Below are 24962 nucleotides of genomic sequence, written 5' to 3' on the forward strand. Positions count from 1 at the left end.
TGACCAATTCTCCCCTTTTTTGTTACATATCACTGAAATAGTAGCATGTCACATTAAAGTACCATAGTTGTTAGGACACAAGAGGCCTGCGTTTCTAGATCCAACATAAGTCCATAAAGAAAGGTTAGTTAGAAAAGGTCTTCGGATCACGACAAATATTTGTTGTCCATGTCCTGTGTTGAAAATGGCTGTATATATTCTAAACTTGTGAAGGGGATGGAGCAAGTTCTCCCCAGAAAAGATAAGACAGGCCCTAAGGAAAAATCCCATTATCATGATATTATCTGTATGCCTCATTAACTGCAGATCAATCTTCTTTTCTTGGGCTATTGGAGAACACAATTTTTGCTATTGTTGAACAGGGTGAATAGAAGAGGCAGACAGATGTGGCTTCAAAACAACAGCTCTTTATTTGGCAACTACTTACAATCCAACAAAATCTTTGTCTGACAGCCAGCCCTTTTATAGGGAACTGCCAGACAGTCTAGCCAACTACGGTAGCAGCCAGTATTTTCCCCTCTAGCCTCTGTGCTTCAGTATGAGAATGTAACAGGTATAATTGATCTATTCTGCACACTATGTTCTGTACTACTCACTATGTGCTACTATTTGACACTCAAGGCAGCTTACAACAGAAAAATGTAAACAAAGAACCATTCATACAATTCAAGGCCAAATAAGAACCAAGCATTCAAGCACATTCGTTAGGAATAAAAAGCTGGGAAGCAGGGATATGTTTTTAATGACTTGTACAATACAGTACAGTGATACCTCGTCTTACAAACGCCTCATCATACAAACTTTTCGAGATACAAACCCGGGGTTTAAGATTTTTTTTTGCCTCTTCTTACAAACTACTTTCACCTTACAAACCCACCGCCGCCCCACCTCCGGACTTCCATTGTCAGCGAAGCACCCGTTTTTGCTCTGCTGGGATTCCCCTGAGGCTCCCCTCCATGGGAAACCCCACCTCCGGACTTCCGTGTTTTTGTGATGCTGCAGGGGAATCCCAGCAGCACAAAAACGGGCGCTTCGCTGGCAACGGAAGTCTGGAGGTGGGGTTTCCCAGCAAGGGGAGCCTCAGTAAAATCGCAGCATTGCAAAAACACAGAGGTCCGGAGGTGGGGTTTCAAGGACTTCGGTGTTTTTGCGATGCTGCGATTTCACTGATGCACCCTTCGCTGGGAAACCACCTTTGGACTTCCGTTGCCAGCAAAGTGCTCATTTTTGCGCTGCTGGGATTCCCCTGCAGCATCGCAAAAACACAGAAGTCTGGAGGTGGGGTTTCCTATGGAGGAGAACCTCAACAGCAGCACAAAAACGGGTGCTTCGGCTGGCAAAAGGGGTGAATTTGGGGCTTGCACACATTAATCGCTTTTCCATTGATTCCTATGGGAAACATTGTTTCGTCTTACAAACTTTTCAACTTAAGAACCTCGTCCCTGAACCAATTAAGTTTGTAAGACAAGGTATCACTGTATATGGAAAATGAGAGCCAAATGCTCTCTAGGCCAGTGGTGGACAGCTATGCTGGCTCAGAAATTCTGTGAGTTGTCCACGGATCATAAAGGTGGCATAATTGCCCACCCCTGCTCTTTCCCAAGTACCAGAGAGTTGAAACGTCAGATGGGACTTCTCTGCTGATCATGGGGGATTAACCAAGCAACTTTAAGAGATTCCACGAATAGTCAGAACGTAAGCCATTCAGGGCCAAAGCAAATAAATCTTTATTGTGGTCCAAGACCAGTTTTCATACTGGTCTAAAGACTGAACTAAGACTGCAATAGGACAAGACCAGCACAGAATGCAATAAAAGCAGAACCAGTAAAAGTAAAAATATAGACGTAAACAGAATAGGAAAAGTACAGAACAATTAAAAATAGTCAAGAGCTTAATATCCCGAGCCTTGAAATAGCTAAAATTAGCCCTGAATCCAGGGAAGGGTGGTCACTAATAAACACAAAGAGAAGTCTAATTTAAAAATAGAGATTAACATTTAAGGTTAAAAATTGGAGTTATAAAATTGGGGTGGGGGTGGTAAGAAGAAGAACTGTTTCCATCTGGTTGCATCATTCCAGACCTCAGCTTTTGATATGTCCCTTAGACCAGTGTTTCCCAACCTTGGCAACTTGAAGATATTTGGACTTTAACTCCCGGAATTCCCCAGCCAGCAAATGCTGGCTGGGGAATTCCGGGAGTTGAAGTCCAGATATCTTCAAGTTGCCAAGGTTGGGAAACACTGCCTTAGACAATCCATAGATCAGTGTAGAATCCAAGTAATGAATGGAGGTTACATAGGCTGGGTTTTGGCCATAGCAGATGAAACCCCATTTTTATTCCAACATAATAGAACTCTGGTCCAAGAAATTTGGATTACAAAGCCTATTACATTTGATGTTTACCTGGAAGACCACCAGCAACTGGAGACAAGCCTTACATGCCTAGAAAAACACTGAAATATGCCCTAGCATCAATCTTGCAAGAAGGCTAGCTGTTCAGTCTTATGAACCACATTCATTGAAAGAAAGAAAAAGGAGGTGGGGTGGGAACTGCCTTATAGAATCTCGGAAACGGGATATGCACACCTTAGCACGCAATTTCTCAATAAATTCATTAGAGTGCGGATTCTTGCTGACTGCTTCCTGAAACTAATATCCTCCACATTTTTATTTATTTATTTTTATTATTTTATTTTACATAGAAGGAATACACAGCTTTTCTGGCCCTATACATTTCACAAATTCCTGCTGCCTTCCTTGCCAACTGAGAAGTCTATTACAAATAAACCAGAGTAAGTTTACACATGCTTTAGTGCAAAGTATCACAGAAAATAGCCTGTAGCAGTTATGACCCATCCAAGTCTCCCATGCCAGACAGGGTCAGACATTCAATGAATCAACAACATTCAGTCTGACTGAAGGATGCTTTCTTTAGCATGTGAAGAGCACTCTTTAATATAAAAAGAGCACTCAATTCCCTGCTTTTCTGCTTGGAGGGGAAAAAGGGTTTTGTTCACTTAACTTCAAGCCACAATTTGGGTACAAGCTGGGGGAGGGGAGGTAGAAGTAATATTTCTCTTCCAAAGCTCTAAAAACAGAATGATGCTTCATATTTACACTAGTCTGAAAAACATCCAGAAAAAGAAGCAAAGCCAGCAGGAACGGTTTGCTGCAATGATCCTTTGCCTCTAAAGCACTGCTACACATTTAGCAATGAATTACATCTTTTGATTCACTTAAAATCATTTATTTTGTCTGCAATTTTTTGGCTCTGTTTATTTTATATGCATGCTCAAGACTTTTCGATCTAATGTAGCCTTTCGTCTAAATTAGAAGCATATCAATATTATCTACTCAGAACCTTTTTTATTATAAATATTTATATTCCTTTATCTTTTTCTTTTGAAGATCCCAGCCTATAGTATTGAGCAGCTCTATATTGAACTATTTTGCTGCAGAAAGTTTTACATGTGACTACTTAAAAGTTAAAATAGCCTTCTTATATACTCTTCTTTATTCTTTTTAATCTGAAATTAATTTAAATTTAAGTCTGACAGAAATGGTGAAATAAAAACAGTAACTGCTTCAAATTATTAATATGTGGGTGCATTATGATAGGAATAATAAGAGCTCAGTTAACAATGGCTAGTTAGAAGTAAGCCTGACTGAACTCATCATCACCTATTTAAAGATAAATAGGACTGGAGAATAAAGGATATTTCAGTTTCAGTTATAGCACTTTAAATTTTCATTTGCATATTATTAGGGTCAATTATGTTTGGAGGGCATTAATGTTTGCTAAGATTCCTTGTCTTTAAGAGAGTGCCTATCTGCATTAGATTAGCAGAGTTTTCCATATCTGCTTCCTCAACATTTCTATCACAGTATTAAAGAGATATATGAATCCATCAGCTAAGGATGTAAAGATGCCTAAATGTGGATCTCATTCAACCCTGCTCCGAATTTGACCTCCTTCACAAATATAAGAAACTTTGTAGATACTAGTAAAACAACTTAAAAGTCAGCTTTTATTTTCTTTTAATATTCCTGTGGTCTCCCCCCCCCCCCCCCACGTTCAAAGCAATAGGCTTGATTTAACAGAATCTCAGAAAAACAATTTCTCTCCTCTCACCCCATTAAGCAGGCAATTGGAATTTACAGTGTATAGTACAATAAGGGACTTAACCAATGGTTTGGTAAACGTGGCCTTCAGCAAACATTCAACAAATGTCTAGGAGTAACGTTGGAATTAAAATAAATATGTACTGTGGTGGTTTTTTTAGCTTTACTTAAATGATGGGTCAACGGCGAACATGAAGCTTAGCACATATGAAGAAAGATTAATCTTTTTACAAAGAAAAGAAAGAAATCCTTTGACAGGAATAAATAAATTTGACTTTCATCCACAATACTGGAACACAACAAACACAAATAAAGAGAGGAAGGAGAAATAGAACAGGGTAGAAAAATGGTTTGTAATGTAATCAATTAAAACTTACTGTGCTTACTTAGGTGCTGTTTCACTAAGATTATCTAGAATAAATTCCATGCATCTAAAAATACAGTTATTGTTTATATACACCTCAATGTCCTATCATTCTACTTTAAAAAAAAAAAGAACCCCTGAGAAGAAAATCTGAAGTGCAAAGTTTGATCCCATTTAGGAGAGGAAAAAACAGTGAAGAACTTGAGATTTGAACACTTTTTGTAATATTTTAGTTGTTCTAATAAAAATATCACCAATTGTGGGCTGCAATCTTTGTGTGTATACTGTATATGTTTGTATGCATGCTTTAATCTTCCATTATAATTTATTTATTTACTTAGTATGTGGCATATCCTACAGGCACTAGCAATATACGGTACATTAACATTTCATCTACATTAGTAGAATGAAACCATCAAAACGAAACTCTTGTACAACACAGAGAGGAAAAACATTCATTATTATTACCAAATACAATAGATTTCCTGGCTGGACTTCACCACATGAGCAAATCTCAAAAGACCTTTGAGATTAAAAATAAAATCATTCAGATAATAGACAAGAACAAATTATCAGCTATTGGTGACTATTTCACCATAATAATATAAGCATTCTTTTTTTTTTTTTTTGGGGACATCTATAGCTATAGCTTTAAAACAGGGACCTTCAACCTTGGCAACCTTAAGACTTGTAGACTTCAATTCCCAGTATTCCTCAGACAACTTGGTTGGAGTGAAAGTCCAGGTCTTGAAGTTGCCAAGGTTGAAGACCTGCTTTAAAAAGTCTCCCTGGGCAAGAGAATTCAAAGCAAACCAGGAAAAGAAATAGGTTACCCTCATCCCAAAGTCCTCTGGCATCTCGTCCTTGCAAAATTCAACAATCTCACATTATTCACAGTATGTTGGATTTGTATGGCTTGCAAGGTGGTCACATAGCTGTTCAAATAATCCAGCAGACTAAAAAGAGGCATTTCCAACTCTTAGATTTGTAATGAAAGGCACCTCCTACTCAGAACTCATACATCTAAAATGGGGAAAGCAAGAGGAAAGCAAAACCATTCTATCCTTTTCAAACATGATAGAGCTTGAATAACATTCATTCATCAGTGTAAGATGCTATTGCCAGGCACCATTCAAGTTCTCAAAAATGCACCAGGCAAGCTTCTTAATCCCATTAAAAAAATATACTCACAAGTAACATTTGTGAGTTGACTTATTAATTTACTAATAATTGATCTTTTCCTTAGGTAAGAAGATTAGGATATCTATTCTGCCTTCCATCCAGGAACTCATATAGTTTTACTCACTAGAACCCAACCATGAAATAGACTAGCTAAGTCAGGGGTAGGCAAAGTTGGCTCTTCTGTGACTTGTGGACTTCAACTCCCAGAATTCCTGAGCCAATCATGCTAGCTCAGGAACTCTGGGAGTTGAAGTCCACATGTCATAGAAGAGCCAATTTTGCCTACTCCTGAGCTAGGTTAACACAGAGAGTGAGTGAGTGACTTCCCCTAAGCCATTTTGTCCTTTGAGTTTCCATGGTGGATGGTGGATTTCCTTTCGGTCTCCCAGATTTCAGTCCAATATCTTAATCATTATGACATTGGCTGTGCAGTTGGTGTGACTTTGTGAGAGGAATTCATTCCCTCAGCGCACTTCTCCCATATTTATCTGCATGCCCCAAAGGTACTTTTTCAAAAGGCAAAAGGGCGCCATACAAATTATTATTATTATCATCATCATCATCATCATCATCATCATCAACAACAACAACAACAACAACAACAACAATAATAACCAAGACCTGGATGACTCAGAATCTCCATAGACAATTTCTCTGCAAGAAAAAGGAGAAATGTTCCCATCCTTTTTTGGAAAGAGAAAAGCATTCTATGAAAAAGATGTGTATAATCGGGCCGGCAGGGAACAGAATGGAGCCTTCTGCGGCGGCTGCCTGCTGGGCTGGTAAGAGGGGGAGCCGAGCCCAGCCCCGTGGCATTCGCTTTCCTCCCGCCCACAGCCGACTGACCGTGGGCTCCTTCCCGAGCTCGGAGAGCTTCCTGGGCATGAAAGCTCGCGAATCCAACAAGAACGAAAGCCAGGAAGCTCTCCCTGGTGGAGACCGCCGGCCCCTCAATCGGGCCGGCAGGTTACAGAGCGGAGCCCACATGGCTGTGCTCCGTGACGGGGACCACTGGCCTGCCTAGCGGGCTGGGAGGCGGAATACGGGAGGAGGAGGAAGAGGAGGAGGAGGGAGGAAGGAGAGAGAGAAAGAGAGAGGGAAGCCGCCCGGCTGTTTTAAAAGGTGACAGCCGGGCGGCAGCGTTTTTTGGCGGGTTTTTTTGTTGTTGCACGGATTAATTGACTTTACATTGTTTCCTATGGGAAACAATGTTTCGTCTTACGAACCTTTCATCTTACGAACCTCCCCCTGGAACCAATTAAGTTTGTATCTTGAGGTACCACTGTATTCTGTAAATGTCTATGGAGATTCTCAGTCATCCAGGATATGGTTGCCCCAAAGGTGGTTTTTCAAGAGGCAACTGGGCTTTTTTGGTTTTTCTTTGAAGACATTTCGCTTCTCATATCCAAGAAGCTTCTTCAGCTCTGAGTGGATGGTGGGGAATGGAAAGAAATTTAAAAAAACCCTACAGGAGCTTCTCCGTAACAGATAACAAAGAAAACACTAAACGAAGCAACGTTGTCATTCCGTATGTTGTAGCGATGTTGGAAAAGCTCAGGAGGATCTTCAGCCAATATAACTTATGTGCACACTTCAATCCCAAGTATGCACTAAGGCAGAAGCTTATCCATCCCAAAGATAAAACACTCAAGACAAAAGCTGAGCAATGTGGTATATGCAATACAATGCAGTTTATGTGCAGATCTGTGCATTGGGGAAACAAAGGAGCCACTTCATAAGCACATGGCACAACATAGGAGAACACACACATCAGGACTAGATTCAGCAGGCCACTCTTTTGAAGACAGCAAAGTCCATATTCTGGACAGAGAGGACAGCTGATTTGAAAGAGTGGGGTCAAAGAGGCCACCTATGTCATAATTGAACAGCTAGATTAGATTAGATTTATTGGATTTATATGCCGCCCCTCTCCGCAGACTCGGGGCGGCTCACAACAATGACAAAACAGTACATAATGACAAATCCAATACCCACCAATCCAATTACAATTTTAGGCTAAAAAATTCATAAAAACAACCCCAGAATATATAAAAACAAGCACACAATCAATCAAACACCAGAACAACATGGGCAAGGGGGAGATGTTTCAGTTCCCCCATGCCTGACGGCAGAGGTGGGTTTTAAGGAGTTTGCGAAAGGCAAGGAGGGTGGGGGCAATCCTAATCTCAGGGGGGAGCTGGTTGCAGAGGGTTGGAGCTGCCACAGAGAAGGCTCTTCCCCTGGGTCCCGCCAGACGACATTGTTTAGTCGACGGGACCCGAAGAAGGCCAACTCTGTGGGACCAGCCTTCTCTTCACAGAGGGGGAGGGATATGGCATCATCTATATCCAATCTACAACACTTTTCAACAGTTCCAAGAAGGCTCCACACCTATTTGCGCCCCTCAGGTGGCCTTGATGGCACAGATAAACCTCCAGGTGACCTTAATGACTCACTAAAAGAATGCAAATGTTCAGCTGTCTGCAAGGAGTATAAATCCTTCCATTTCCCACCATCCAGTCAGAGCGGAAGAAGCTTCTTGAGTGAAATGTCTTTGAAGAAAAACCAGAAAGTCCAGTTGTCTCTTGAAAAAGCACCTTTGGGTGTTATATGACTACACAAATAGCAGTCCACTGCTTTCTTGGCACTAGGTTGGCAGGCCTTTAGAGGGATCTCTCAGCTAAATTCCTTTCCATCATGTTTAATGTTTACCTTGAAATTAGTGTAAGGTGCTTGCATTCCATTGTTTATTAGCTAATGCGATATAAGCCAGCAAAGAAAGCAAACACGGTTGCAGCCAATGCTTCCTCCTTCTTGGGAGAAGGCTCAACGTGGTGAAAACACGAGCTCACACAACAATTGCCTGTCAAAACATACAACCTCAAGCATCTGTACAGTACAGTATTTTCAAGATTCAAAATGTTTTATAAGCATTACCCTTGTTAACTAGACTGTTGGGTAAATCAGCATTATTTCTCATATTGCAGGCAGGAAAATTGAAAAGAGCACATGGTGGCAGAGATATGATTTCGCTTGGGAACTTTCCCTCCTAGTTGTCAGTCTTCCTGGCACCCTGAAATTCCAAATGTTGCAGGTTTCCTTGTTTTCCCATAATAACACTGAGACATCAGTTTTGCCTTTCCTGCAGTGCAAATTGTAAAGCTAGTATGGAAACACAACAGATGTCCAACTGTGAAGTTCTTGGTGCTAAGCTTGGATGCTGTAGTTGCAGACTTTTCATTGCTCAACTACTCTCTCGTTCGCTAATGAAACATTTTCAAGTAAATAACGAAGCTCAAGAGAGCAGCCAGAGTTTGACAAGTTCAATAGATATTGAGCTACAGCTTCTCTTCTATTGGAACATGTCCATCTATAACAATCATTATCCCATGAGGTCTCTACTGTACAAGGGTAGCATAGGCCAGTGATGGCGAACCTATGGCACAGGTGGCATGCGGAGTCATATCTGCTGGCACATGGGCTATTATTATTATTATTATTATTATTATTATTATTATTATTATTATTATTATTATTTTTATTAGATTTGTATGCCGCCCCTCTCCGCAGACTCGTTACCCTAGCTCAGCTCCAATGTGAATGTGTGTGCTGTCTAGCTGATTTTCAGCTCACCCGGAGGTTCTAGGAGGGCATTTTCGGCTTCCAGAGAGTCGCTGGGGGGATGGGGGAGGGCATTTTTGGCCTTCCCAGGTTCCAGAGAAGCCTCTGGAGCTTGGGGAGGGCAAAAAACATGTCTACTGGGCCCACCAGAGGTTGGGAAATGGGCTGTTTCAGGCCTCCAGAGGCCCTCGGGGGGTGGGGGGAGGCCATTTTTGCCGTCCTATGGGTATGGGCACTTTCAGCATCCAAGGAAAAAAAGGTTCGCCATCACTGACATAAGCTAACACCATGATTGTAGACAAGAATGGAACAGTAGAGTGTTGCTCAAAGCTGTCATTTGGCTACTTTTTTGTGAGCAAATGCATGACAGATTTATGACTTGGGCAGATCTCTAGACAGCTACACCTATCACTAATTACAAGTACATAGCTACCTTGAAAATCAAATTTTAGAATTTAGGACTGCAGTTTGACAAATAAAACCCACCAAGAACAGCATGCTACTATACTGTAACTATAAGATTATTCTTAGGCAAGGCTTCATTTCTATTAAACAGGAGACATAACTCTTTGTACCTTATACAAAGGCACCAAAACCTCTGAAATGGAGCTCGTGCTGCTCTCTGAGTTTGGTGGTTTGTTTGCAAATGTTTCATTACCCAACTAGGAGCATGATGGATCATGAGGTTAGGACGCTGGGCTGGTTTTTGACGGGCTCGCATTCAAAACCCAGTTGCTGCCATGAGAGGGGTAAGTTCCTGTCACATGCTTTAGCAGCTCCTGCCAATCCAGCAGTTCAAAAGCGGGTGACCGCAAGTAGATAAACAGGTACCACTTCAGTGGGCAACTAAATGGGGATGTGAAAGGAGCCCCCAACTGGGGCATTCTCCCAGGCAATGATACTGTCACTGTTCAATTCTTCCAAGCTGGAAGGGCTTCAGAGCTCCCAATATGACTGTAGTAGAAGTAATAGTAGTATCAACTATGCGAAGTTGCCTAGTTGAGAAATGAAATATCTGCAAGCATCCAACCAAGCTTAGCACCAAAAACTTCACAGTTGGACATCTGTTGTGATTTCATATTAGATTTATAATTTGCACTGCAGGAAAAGCAAAAATGCGGTTTTAGTGTTATTGGGCAAAAACAAGAACATTTGTAACATATAGACTATAATAATTCAAATACTTGCAACCTGAAGAGGGCATGACATAATAGCAATTGCCGTATTTTCCGGCGTATAAGACGACTTTTTAACCCCTGAAAATCTTTTCCAAAGTGGGGGGTCGTCTTATAGGCCGGATACTGCGCCCATTCCACAGCCGCGGGCGGGAGGAGGCCGGGAGCGGGATTGGGGGGGGGGGAGCGGACCCGCGCTCACTTTCGGCTCCGGGGACTGCGGGTGGCTATGGCGCCGAAAGGAAAAAGCGCTGCTGTTGCTGCTGTCGCTGCCGCCTGAGGCGGCGGCACTCGAATCTGGCGTGGTGGAAAATCTGGAGGCAGGCAAAGATTTTCCACCACGCCAGATTCGAGTGCCGCCGCCTCAGGCGGCAGCAACAGCAGCAGCAACAGCAGCGCGTTGATGAAGCCGGCGAGGGAGCTCCGGAATCGGTTGGTGCTCGCCCGACGCCTTGTTTTTTTATTTCCCCCTTTGGTTTCTCTTCACAGGCGGGAGTTCGGGAGGCAAGGGAGCGCTCGAGGAGACAGCGTCTTGCGGCATCGCTCAGCAACTTCTTTTTCCTTTCGGCGCCATAGCCATCCGCAGTCCCCGGAGCCGAAAGTGAGCGCGGGTCCGCTCCGCCCGCCCGGTTTGCAAGCGGCGGAGATCCCGGAGCGAGGCTTCCATTCAGGACGGGGGCAGGAGGGAGGGAGGGAAGGGAAACGCAGCCCTTTGCCTCAACCCGTTGGCTCCGGGGACTGCGGGTGGCTATGGCGCCGAAAGGAAAAAGAAGTTGCTGAGCGTCCCTTCGTCGTAAACCCGACGGGAGGCGATGCCACAAGACGCTGTCTCCTCGAACGCTCCCTTGCCAAAGGGGGAAATAAAAAAACAAGGCGTCGGGTGAGCACCAACCGATTCCGGAGCTCCCTCGCCGGCTTTGCTGGGGTGGAGCGCCACTCCCGGCGGCAGGAACTGTGGGGGGTAGCCGGCATAACGAGCCCTTGCTGCAGCTATCCGCCGCTTCTTTCTTCTCCGCCTTGCCTCCGCTACTCCCGCTGCCGCCTTTGCCTCTTGCCCAGCGGGGAGAGCAAAGGCGGCGGCAGGAGTAGCGGAGGTGAGGCGTTCCTGCCGCCGGGAAGCAGCCCCTTTACATTAGCAGTGGCTGCAACGGCACTGGCGATGCGGCCGCTAGCCGCTCCGAGCGGTGTGGGGGCTGCTTCCCATCCTCCTGCCAGCTTGCTCAGAAGGAAACCTTCTGAGAAGGAGGATGGGAAGCAGCCCCTTTACTGTCAGCTCGAGACCGGACTGTGAGAGGGGTGGGCGTTCCCACAGCGCTCGGAGCGGCTAGCGGCCGGATCGCCAGCGCCGCTGTAGCCACCGTTGTGGGAGGAGCCTCAGAAAGAAAATAAGAGAGAACAAGAGAGAGGGAGAGAGGTGATTCTTGAAGCATATGGTAAAAAGCACCCAAATAATAAGAAACACCCCCCCAGCCCACACCTGTGTTTGAAAAGAATAAAAGAGAAAAAAACCCCAGCCCTCAACTGGTTTTGGAAATGGTTCGAGTGTGTATACACACACACACACACACACACACACACACACACGTAAGGGGGGGGGAGAGACAGGGATGGAAAAAGAGGAGAAGTGAGAGGGAGAAGGAATGAGGGAAAAAGGGAGGAAGAGAGAGAAATGAGAAACATGAGAGAGAAAAGGGGGAAAGACAGGAGAAGAACCCAGAAATGAGACAGTGGTATAAATTTGAGGAGGGATGATTGATGATTGACTGTATTTATAAGGGGATGTTACATGGGATTGTATATATGAGGGGGTTATTTATGTGTGTGTGTGTGTGTGTGTGTGTGTGTGTGTGTGTGTGTGTGTATGTATGTATGTATGTATGTATTTATTTATTAGATTTGTGTAATTTTGGTTGGTGATGTGCCCCAGGATTTTGTAAATGTAAAAAATGTGCTGCGGCTCAAAAAAGGTTGAAAATCACTGCTCTAGCAGGTGGTAAATCAGCACTCCTTTTAACTGACAAGGGACCCATTTCCCAGACTTTGATAATTTCCCCAGGTATTTTTGTACCTACTTGACCAACATTATTAGTGGTTGCAAAATTGAATGTTAAACTGGATGCATTTATTTCTGCCTGTTTGTATTTGTTCTTATGTTTAACCATTGAAAATGTACTTTTCCTCCAAAAAGAATCATCTTTCCATATTTCTTAGGCAACATTTTAAAATAACTTTAAAAGCTGAGGTCATATTATTCACCCTGCTCTGTATCATAGCACACTGCACAGTACTGAAAATTGGCAGGGTCACTAATTAAACCCGACAAGTTAAAATCTGTTTAAGTGACATTGCAAGAGGATAAAGACAGAAAGTGCGGAAAGAGGAAAAAATGGATGGGCTGTTTGGATTGCCATATCATGATATCACATACAGATTCTCATTCCATAATAGATTCTCACATAGGTGTCAGCATGCTGCATGTTAGACTGAAAGATACCTGCAGAATAGATGGTAGGAGAAAGAAAAATAGCCAGGTTCACCTTTTTGTGTTGACAAATTACGATGAGTTATAATAATAAACTTAATTGTGGTGAGGAGAAATATGAGAGGCAGACAAGACAGATAGACAGAGACATATGGAGAGATAGACAGAAGAGTGTTCCCACTTGGCTCTCTCTCTCTAAATAATTCATTCATAATTTTAACAATAAGATCTTCATCATTAGTAATTAAAATATTGTGTTATCATGTTCAGAAATGATTTTTTTCTCAATGCAAGTACATCATAGACCTAGACTCAGTCAGGTCTATGATGTACAGAAGAGGGGTAGTCTTATACGGCGAGTATATCTCAAATTCTATATTTTAACTGGAAAAGTTAGGGGGTCGTCTTATACGCCCAGTCGTCTTATACGCCGGAAAATACGGTACATTAGTTCACAATTAGGCATGTCAGAGGAGTATAAAAGCAAAAATGTGTATTTGTCCAAGGGAATGAATGTCTAATAACTGAGAATGAGAACAATTTGAAGGGAGGATTGTGTTTCTAAAATTCACATCTAGGCCTATTTGCTATGGGCTATTTCGCTAAGTGATATATTAGCAATGATAAACAAGCAGCGAGATTATTTTTATGTCAGATAATTGGTTTTGCATTCATTTTCAGCCAAATACAAAATTAGGAAAAATAAATTTGGGATTTAAATTATTCTCTTGCGAAAATGATACGGAAGTAATAATAATATTAAATATAATTAGGGAGCCAAATTCTGTATCAGAAGAGAGACGAGACACATTTGATGCTGTTATCCACAATGTGGAAAAGGTTTGAAACGAGAAATTGAAATGGTAATACTGCATTGAAAATAAACAGTGAAGTTTATTTGATTATTTATACCCAGCCTTTATTATTTTTATAAATAACCCAAGGTGATGATCATAAACAACACACCTCCCTCCTCCTATTTTCCTCACAACAGCAACCCTGTAAGTAAGGTTGGGTTGAGTGAGTGACTGCCCCAAGATCACCCAGTTGGCTTCTGTAACTAAGATGAGACTTGAACTCACAGTTTCTTGCTTGGTATCTTAACCGCTAGACTAAATTGGCTCAATTCATACTTTTTCAAGGAAAGGGAGAAGGAAATTTACTCTACTAAGTGTTCTCAGAGAACATGTAGGAATGTGTGTGTGTGCATACACACACACCACGCACAAACAGAAGAAGAGAATCCTGTAATACCTTAAAGCAGTGGTTATCAACTTTTCTAATGCCACAACCCTTTACTACAGTTCCTCGTGTTGTGGTGACACCCAACCATAAGTCTAGCGCCAATTCTCCCAACAGAGCTTTAAACTGATTAGCTGTAAGGTCAGAGGGACACCCCCACTGTAAATCTCTGATTGGTTGGATTCTAAAAATATGTTCCAAGGCGCCAAAATAGAAGCTTTAGTTCCTAACAACATGGGAAATTTGTCTTTTCCCATAGTCTTAGGCGACCCCTGTGAGACATATCTCAGGGACCGCCTTCTGCTGCACGAATCCCAGCAACCAGTTAGGTCCCACAGAGTGGGCCTTCCCCGGGTCCCGTCAACTAAACCAGTGTTTCCCAACCTTTTTTGAGCTGCGGCACATTATTCATATTTTCAAAATCCTGGGGAACACTGAACGGGGTGGGGGGGCTAAAGAAAAGTTTGGACAAAAAAAATTTCTCTTCCTCCATTTCGCTCTATTTCTCCCTCCCTCTTTCTCTCTCTTCCTTCCTTCCCTTCTTTCTCTCCATCCCTCTTTCTTTCTTTCTTCCTCTCTTTTTTGCTCTCTTTCTCTCTCCCTCCTTCCCTCCCTCTATGTTTTTCTCTCTCCCTTGCTCTCTCTGCCTCTCTTGCTATCTCTCTTTCATTCTCTCTCTCTTTCTCTCTTTCTCTGTCTCTCTTGCTATCTCTTTCTTTCTCTCTCTTTCTCTGTCTCTCTTTCTCTCTCACTTGCTATCTCTTTCTCTCTCTCTTTCTCTCTTGCTATGTCTCTCTTTCTCTCTCTGCCTCTCTTGCTATGTCTCTCTTTCTCTCTCTCTCTGCCTCTCTTGCTATGTCTCTCTCTCTCTGCCTCTTTCTCTCTCTCTCTTTCTCTGTCTCTCTTGCTATGTCTCTCTTTCTCTCTCTCTCTGCCTCTCTTGCTATGTCTCTCTTTCTCTCTCTCTCTGCCTCTCTTGCTATGTCTCTCTTTCTCTCTCTCTTTCTCTGTCTCTCTTGCTATGTCTCTTTCTCTCTCTGCCTCTCTTGCTATGTCTCTCTTTCTCTCTCTCTCTCTGCCTCTCTTGCTATGTCTCTCTCTCTCTGCCTCTTGCTGTCTCTTTCTCTCTCTCTCTTTCTCTGTCTCTCTTGCTATGTCTCTCTTTCTCTGTCTTTCTCTCTCTGTCTCTCTTGCTATCTCTTTCTCTCTTTCTCTCCCTCTCTTGCTATCTCTTTCTCTCTCCCCCCCTCTCTCTTTCTCCCTCTCTTTCTCTCCCCCCTCTCTCCCTCTCTCTTTCTCTCTCTCCCTCTCTTGCTATCTCTTTCTCTCCCCCCTCTCTCCCTCTCTCTTTCTCTCAGCAGCCGCAGCGGGTAGTAGCCGTGGGGCGGCGGCAAGGTCGTCAGCTGTGAGGCAGAGCTCCGGAACGGAGTCACCGACGGCGTCTAGTGAACAAACCCAGCTTTTTGAGGTCTAAGCTCTCATTTTTCTTCCCTATGTTGTCTGTGACAGCATTTTCATTGCAACCACAAGAGTTAATCTGCTCCTTTTCATTTATTTTAAAAGATAAACATGACGCCAAGTGCTAACAATTAACAGAGATTACTAAAGAAGCATCTCCACAAGCATCTTCAACAAGCTATTAGAAAAGAGGTATTTCCGAGTTCAAAGTGTTGCTTGCTGTTGTTTCAGAAAAAGGAACAATTTCACTAATCTATTCTCGGTAGCCACAGCTACCTCCAATATTTTGGAACTATCTGTGGTCACATGGTTTCATTTATGGAAATAAAGCCCATGGAGATGTTAAACAAATCTTGATTTTAAATACTAAGGTTATAAAAATGTCTGGCTGGCTGGTAGACAAATTCCACTGTATGTGCTTGAGAGATGGACTAGAGCAGTGTTTCCCAACCTTGGCAACTTGAAGATATTTGGACTTCAATTCCCAGAATTCCCCAGCCAGCAAATGCTGGCTGGGGAATTCTGGGAGTTGAAGTCCAGATCTCTTCAAGTTGCCAAGGTTGGGAAACACTGGACTAGAGAACATTCCATGACTTGGAGGCCTCCACAGATTCTCAGGAAGCTAATCAGAATTCTCAGGAAGTTAATAAAATCAACAGTCAGGTTTTATGGGCGTTCTAGGATTTACTATATTTTTCAGAGTATAAGATGCACCTAGATTTTAGAGGTGGAAAACAAGGAAAAAAGTATTCTGAACCAAATGGTGTAATAATGTGTTATTTAATAAAATACCAGTGTAGCAGAATACTTTTTACAACCATGTACACTTTTTACAAACTTCAAACTTGACAGCTTTAAGGCTCGTGGACTTCAACTCCCAGAATTCTTCCTCCAGTCATGCTATATGGGTAAATTAGAAGGCGAAAAACAGCCCCATTTCCAAAAATTGGGTGGGCAAAGGGCCTAGGGAGCCTGCAGAGAGCTCCTGGGGAATGGGGGAGGTAAAAATGCCTCCATTTTTGTGAAAGAAGGGGCAAAAAAATGGCCCATTTTTGCCATCCCCCAGCACCCAGGCGCTCGCTGCAGGCTTCCCAGACCCTCTGTCCAAATATAGGATGCAAGGGTGGGGCTTTGGGACAGCAAACATGGCTGTATTTGGGGTATAAGACGCACCAACATTTCCACTCTCTTTTAGGGAGGGAAAAAGTGTGATTTATACTCCAAAAAATACGGTACATTGAACACTACTGGAGAAGGAACGCTCTGTATTGCTGATGCAAATAAGTTCATTATTTCAAGCAAGAGAAATGTATGAGCATTCAGATAAGGTCTGTTGTGATCCTGGCTCGATACATGGACAATAATTACCTGCTTCATACTAGCCTATCAATGTGCTGTTTCTGTATTTCACTTCTTCTTAAATTACAAGTGACTTGCCTTGAATCAGTTGGCAACAGTTGGCATCATCAGTTGGCTTCTGCTGCATGAATCCCAGCGACCGGTTAGGTCCCACAGAGTGGGTCTTCTCCGGGTCCCGTCAACTAAACAATGCCGCTTGGCGGGATCCAGGGGAAGAGCCTTCTCTGTGGTGGCCCTGGCCCTCTGGAACCAACTCCCCCCAGAGATTAGAATTGCCCCCACCCTCCTTGTCTTTCGTAAGCTCCTTAAAATCCACCTCTGCCGCCAGGCATGGGGGAATTGAGATGCTCTTTCCCCCTGGGCCTTTACAATTTCATGTGTGGTATGTCTGTATGTATGTTTGGTTTTTTTTTAATATATTAATGGGTTTTTAAATCATTTTTAGTATTTATTGGATTATTATTGTACATTGTTTTATTACTGTTGTTAGCTGCCCCGAGTCTCTGGAGAGGGGCGGCATACAAATCCAATCAATCAATCAATCAGTCAATAATAAATAAATAATAAATAATAATAAATAAATAAATAAACAAACAAACTATAGGAACATTACATGAACATTATTTGAGGACTCGCATCCAACTCACACTGGATATTTTCCATTTTTATGAGCAGCAAGACAACTGGTAGCACCTCACCCTTATTCTTTATGCCACATTTTGGTAACCGTAAGCCTTTCAGATGCATTGCATGGCAGAGGTGGGTTCCTCTGGTAGCAAACTGCTAGTGATATGACAGAGTCGGTTTGGTCAATGCCGGTCTGTGGACACCACCATCTTTTTTGTGGGAATATTTTTTTCTATTTTTTTTTCTTCTTCCGTGCACGTGTAGAAGCTGAGTTTTTGGCACTGTGCATGCGTGGTCATCTTGTTTTTGGCTTTTAAAAATTTTGAATTTTTGGCACTGCGCATGCACCCATGTGATGCTGCTACATGGTGTGGGAGAAAGGGAACCAGTGGCCAGGTAAGTTAGAACCCACCCCTGTTGCATGGTTACCGCCAGTCAATATGTTTGCTATGAGTATGAGAGTTGAAAGGCAAAGTAACCAAAGGGCAGAGTTGTGGAGAAGACTCTAGCTTGCTAAAAGGTATCGCCATTCCACTTTTCTGTCTGTAAACAAAATAAAAAGTATTTCTACCTAATACTTTTAAATATATATATATTGTAATATGTTAATGAATAACTAACAGGGAATGGATCCATTTTCAGACTTCTTTCCAGATAGTGAATTCTTTGCGTGAAAGCATCTCAAAGAGAATGATCTCAAAACTTCTGCAATAGTTCAGTTAAACTGAGCATGTTTTAGTTTTTTCTTTGTGTGATTTCTGCTGGAAAAGTCAAAAGGGGAAACAAGGAAAAAGGGCTAGCAAATAGCTTTCTCTTTGGCATCATTAGACATGAGGACAGTTATATAAAGTTAATTGATTATGTGCCACTAAGTCATTTTGATTCTCAGCAACCAGATAGATAGATTTTCTCCATAACAATTAATCCCTAATCTTCCAGGTATTCAAACATTGCCACTGTAATTGAGCCCATCCACTTTGCTGGTGGTTGGGCTTCTCTTTCTTTCTACCTTTCCCAGCATTATAGATGTCTCAAGAGAGTTGGTTTTCACATAATGTGTCCAAAGTAGTATAAATCAGGGTTATCCAGAGTGAAAACGTTTTGAAATTCCCCGATATTTCCTTGACATTTCCCTGTAACTTGCAATCTAGTTAAGGTGCGGTCATAGATGACGTCATACCAAATGGCTAAGCCGTGGAGAAATATCAGCAGCTGAGGAAGCAAGTTGTTGCCACAGTTATGCTCATCTTTGCTTGACTCTGCCAGGCAGCGCGATCCATTTTTAAAAATATGATTTTCCCCTGACTTTTAAACATTTTAATCCAGTTTGTTTCCCCCCCTGATTTATTCCATTTTTTTCATGAATTTCCTGATAATTCCCTGATATTTCCTGAATCAGATTTCCCTGACAATTCCCTGTTTTCCAGGTTTGCTGGACACCCTATATAATTTGAACAGGGGTGAAATTCAAAATTTTTCCCTACAGTTCTGTGGGTGTGGCTTGGTGGCCATGGCAGGGGAAGGATACTGCAAAATCTCCATTCCCACTCCATTCTGGGGTCAACCAGAGGTGGTATTTTCTGGTTCTCCGAATTACTCAAAATTTCCACTACCGGTTCTCCAGAACCTGTCACAATTTCACCTCTGAATTTGAACCTGGTTCAAACGAGAACTTTGGATTGAATTATTTGATGATCCATTTGTACAAGCAACAGAACCTAATGCCATAGCAAATGCATCATCTGAGAGCTACCTTGACCATGAGGACAGATCATATCTCCAAATGGAACCTCCAGAATGGAATGGAATATTTACATATAAAAATAAATCCACAGATCTGGATTGATTGATCTATCTATCTATCTATCTATCTATCTATCTATCTATCTATCTATCTATCTATCTATCTATCCATCCATCCATCCATCCATCCATCCATCCATCCATCCATCCATCCATCCATCCATCCATCCATCCATCTATCTATTTATTGGATTTGTATGCTGCCCCTCTCCGTGGACTCGGGGCGGCATACAAATCCAATAAATAATTCCCCTTCTAGAAGAATTCAAAAGGCAAAACAATCAGGAGGTACACTACTACTATAGCCTTGCTACAAATTTACTGCAAGTTCAGGGAAGGGGAGAGTGTTGCAAATATGACAGAATAAGCAGCAATGGACGTCTCATACAAATCTCTAATTATTCTGAAATACTTCCCGGCCACCCAGACTTGCCAAGAATAAAATGGATTTCCCTTCAATGCCCTGTCATTTTGGTTCAAAACAGAAGCAGCCAGTAAGCAGAGAAGTCACATTATTTATTCATGGTCTACATTAACATTTATTCAGCTGGCAGCTGTGTACTGAATGAAGCAGAAACCTGAGATCTATCTGCTGGATCTGTAAGCGTACGGATCCTTCACCAAGTATGTGGCGAATCTTTTAAAATATGGGGCTTAACACATGAGAAGCTTGGGTGTTCAGTGCCAAAGGCAAAGAGCATTCAGTACCCTAATGACCTCAAGGGAAGACAAGGAACATTTGTGGCCGGCACAGGACAATTCATTCATTTGTGCAAATAGGAAGAAGGGTCATTCATCAGCTCCTGTTACTACTATGGGAGCAACTAATTTAAGAGGTGTGTTATTTCTGAATCCTGAAGTGAACCTTCAATAAATATCCATGAAGCTTCTAAGACCATTCTTAATTAGCGAGTCCAATGCAGTAGACATTAATTTGGCATCAAGGGGATTCCTGGTTCAGAACTGAGTCTCTTAGGGCTCATCTACAGAGCAACAGCTATGTGTTTTCCTCCCATCCTTGAGGCAGGAAGACAGTATGCTAATAAAATACCTCTCTCTCCACAGCCTATCTTTCATTGCACGTTAGCATTTATCTATCTATCTATCTATCTATCTATCTATCTATCTATCTATCTATCTATCTATCTATCTATCATATCTATCATCTATCTATCTATCATCTATCATCTATCTATCATCTATCTATCTATATATCTATCTATCTATCTATCTATCTATCATATCTATCATCTATCTATCTATCTATCTATCATCTATCTATCTAACATCTATCTATCTATCTATCTATCTATCTATCTATCTATCTATCTATCATATCTATCATCTATCTATCTATCTATCATCTATCTATCTATCTATCTATCTATCTATCTATCTAACATCTATCTATCTATCTATCTATCTATCTATCTATCTATCATCTATCTATCTATCTATCATCTATCTATCATCTATCTATCTATCTATCTATCATATCTATCATCTATCTATCTATCATCTATCTATCTACCTATCTAACATCTATCTATCTATCTATCTATCTATCTATCTATCTATCTATCTATCTAACATCTGTCTGTCTGTCTGTCTGTCTGTCTATCTAACATCTATCTAACATCTATCTATCTATCTGTCTGTCTGTCTGTCTATCATCTATCTATCTATCTATCTATCTATCTATCTAACATCTATCTGTCTGTCTGTCTGTCTATCTATCATTTATCTATCTATCTATCTATCTATCTATCTATCTATCTATCTAACATCTATCTATCTATCTGTCTGTCTGTCTATCATCTATCTATCTATCTATCTATCTATCTATCTATCTATCTATCTATCTATCTATCTATCTAACATCTATCTGTCTGTCTATCTATCTATCTATCTATCTATCTATCTATCATCTATCTATCTATCTATCTATCTATCTATCTATCTATCTATCTACCTACCTACCTACCTACCTACCTACCTACCTATCTATCTATCTATCTATCTATCTATCTAAATGTGTACAAGATAATAGATGGTATAAACATAAACAAAAGCAAAGTAGGTACAGGTACATTTGGACAATGGGACAGTAGGACAGGGATGGTAGGCACGATGGTGCGCTTACGCACGCCCCTTACAGACCTCTTAGGAATGGTGTGAGGTCGATTGTAATGAGCTGGCAGTGCCTATATATACCTCAGTGCAAGGTAATTTTAGAACAATTGGTATGTCTCCCATCAAACAGGTGCTGCATCACCAGCAGAGAAGACAGCACCACATTAGAAACTAGAGGATGCGAAAAGAGGACAGATTAAGGTTGTGCGTTACCCATGCTAGAAGGGTAATAAAAGCTACCAACACATGCAGAGCCCACCAAACTCTTGCAACCCATGGGGTGGGGAAGAATGAGTTGAAAGTGCCAAATTTCAGGCACTAAAAGACAGATCAATTGGGCTCACAGAAACAGGGATACAAATTGTCTATGGAGATTTTTAGTCATCCAGGTCATGGTTATCCCAAAGGTGCTTTTTCAAGAGGCAATTGGACTTTCTGGTTAACCAGAAAGTCCAGTTGCCTCTTGAAAAAGCACCTTTAGGACAGAGATATAAATTGCTGTGATGAAAAAAGGCTGGAAACATTGGCCTAGCTACCCCGCCAAAGCACATGCTCCCGCAGAAGCAAAAGTAAGGAGTCTACTTATAAAGCCTGGCCAGGCCAACTATCTGGAAAAAGTTCCGTCTAACAGATGGTATCAGAGGTCTGGCCCTACTAACTCTTGCCACTAGATCTGCTTAGAAAACCAACAATGGCAACTGAATAATTCATAGCACACATGGTCTAAGAACATCTAGGAACTGTGATGGTGAACCTATGGAATGCATGCCGGAAGTGGCACACAGAGCCATCTCTCCCGGAACAAGAACCATCACCCGTTGCTGTTCTGGCATCTGGTGTGACAGCCAGCTGGTCTTCATGTGTGCAGAGATGTCGAAAACCAGAAGAGCACCTGCTAGCCACGCATATGCGTGCCGGGAAGATGATCTTCTGGTTTCCGGTACACACGTTTCTTATAATTCTTGTCCCTGTATATGACATACTAAATTAATCTTCTGCTACATGGTGCTGTTTTCCAGATATCCAACAGGTAACCAACAGAATTCCTAGCAAGCATAGACACTTCACCAAATAAATCACAGGTAGTTACTTTAAATGCATGCAATAGCAGGAGAAACCAAGTGGGAGTGATTTAAGTACACTTCATTATGGAGTGCAACACAAACTGTTCATTAACCTTGTGTACACATGGCAATATTAATATACTTTATGTTGAATATAAGAATTACATCATATTATACTTTAAATTCCCCCAAGTTTCAAAAGCAATAATTGATGATGACTTTTTTTAGAGATGATTGCTCTCATTAGCGTGATACTTGTGGTCCTGTGGATTAGGGGTTAATTGGCTGAATGACCCCATATTGAAAACAGAAAGACAATTTTCTTCACACAGTACAGTGTATATTATGCTCTAAATCAGTGTTTCCCAACCTTGGCCACTTGAAGATATTTGGACTTCAACTCCCAGAATTCATTTGCTGGCTGGGGAATTCTGGGAGTTGAAGTCCAAATATCTTCAAGTGGCCAAGGTTGGGAAACACTGCTCTAAATGAATAATCTTCTTTAAATTGACAACAAATAATTCTTTTTCATCATTTTGTAAGTTAACTCTTGCTTTTGTTAGATACAAAATTGGATCTAACCTAAGCTTTATTAAGCATGAAATGTGGACTTACCATATAAATCTTTTGCACTCATTTTGCCAGCACTGTCTCCTTTACCCATGCTGCCACTGGAAAAAAGAGAAAGCAGTAAGATGAAACAGGAGCTTTTTAATTTGTCTTTAAGAAAATTCACCATTTGTTTGCACACTGCAGATATCAGGAATTTTAACATCCTGTAGTGGAAAACAGGACACAGAATCCTAAGCAAAGTTTGGCTGCAAAGTCCTCCATTTTTTCCTTATCACGAGATTTAAAACAGCAGTTCTCAAACAGATAATGCAAGAGAAGAATGTAGAAATTTATGTTGGAGATTGGGCAATGCTTATCAATTCTCCTCACTTGACGCTGATTTCTTATGCCTCTTATAATTTGCAGGTTTCAAATAGGGCAAAGATTTTGCAACAGCTCTGGCTCTTTGTTATTTACCATGTACTCATAGTTACCAACCTTTTTTATAATCTTATTCTAATGTATTTTCTATTTTTGCTTGCTTTTGTTGTACACTGCCTAGAGTCAGTCCTTGGAATCGGGCGGTGCCTAAATTGAATACCTTAAATTAAATCCCCTGCTGATGTCATAGTTAAAGAATAAAAGGAAACAAATTGCCATTGTTCTTCAGGAACTGTAATCCCTAAAATGACATGAATAAGCAACAGGCTGGTTTCAGGCTATAGGACTAGCTGTGTCTCACTCAAAATCTATCCCCACCCCACCCCGTTGCCATTCGCCATTACTACTGCCAGTCAGTGGACCCAAAAAGGTTGGGGACGGCTGTTTTACAGGACAGAAAAACAATTGAGTTGTTGTTCCTATCATTACACAATGGGAATCAGAAATCATGATCTGGAGACCCACCAGGGGATTTCATGCCCACCCAATCTAGCCAGAAAAAAGAAAGCAGAATTACTATTGACCCAGGACATAGTTCTACTTTTTAACATCTGCAAACTTGCTCTGTATATATCCTCAGCATAATAACCCAGACTATAGAACTGGGAACCTATCCAGTTGCTTTCTCCTTCACCCGCACTTTATTTATTTATTTATTTGTTTATTAGATTTGTATGCCGTCCCTCTCTGGAGACTCGGAGTGGCTCACAAGACAAAACAGTACAAATCCAACGATTAAAACAATTAAAAACCCTTAATATAAAAAGCAATCATACATCTCACATAAACCATACATAAAACGGAAACTGGTCCAGGGGAATCAATTTCCCCATGCCTGATGACAGAGGTGGGTTTTAAGGAGTTTGCGAAAGGCAAGGAGGGGGGGAGAGTTGATTTAAACATTAGAGTCCTTACTTTGCAGATCCTTTCTGGCTCATACTGCTTCTGGGATATTCACCTGCAAGAGAACAACATGGATTACTTTTTTTTCCAGTCCAGTGCTAGCTCTTATACATTTGACATCAGGGTAAAAAATAATTATTCAAATTTCTTATATGCATTTTAAAAGCTATTATCTAATACAATTTCTTTTAGCTGCTTCTTTTCTTATTACATCTCATCATTTAGGCTGTCAGGCTTCAATCTCCTTGATATATCCTTAATATTAATTTCATATATATTTCTCACCATTACTTTTATTGTAATCACCCTTTAAAAAAGAAAAGAAAGAAACCAGAATTCCCAATCATAACGACTACATCTTAAATTTTATCTAACTGTTACAGGGATCTAACATATATCAATTCAAAAGGGGAGGAAAATCCAAATAATTTATCA

At 41.4% G+C, this 24962-nt stretch overlaps 1 protein-coding gene across 1 annotated transcript in view; it reads right to left on the reverse strand.

Moving 5' to 3' along the window:
* Positions 1-24962, reverse strand: part of EPS8L2 (EPS8 signaling adaptor L2) — a 135456-nt gene that overhangs the window by 70039 nt on the left and 40455 nt on the right. The window contains exons 2-3 of the mRNA XM_070765430.1: positions 24540-24582; positions 23247-23302 (exon numbers count right to left, since the gene is read on the reverse strand). Of these exons, the coding sequence (XP_070621531.1) occupies positions 23247-23302; positions 24540-24562 (79 nt within the window). The 5' untranslated portion in view covers positions 24563-24582. The remainder of the gene's footprint in view (positions 1-23246; positions 23303-24539; positions 24583-24962) is intronic.

Source organism: Erythrolamprus reginae, chromosome 1 (assembly GCF_031021105.1).
Source record: "Erythrolamprus reginae isolate rEryReg1 chromosome 1, rEryReg1.hap1, whole genome shotgun sequence".
Classification (NCBI taxonomy): Eukaryota; Metazoa; Chordata; class Lepidosauria; order Squamata; family Dipsadidae; genus Erythrolamprus; species Erythrolamprus reginae.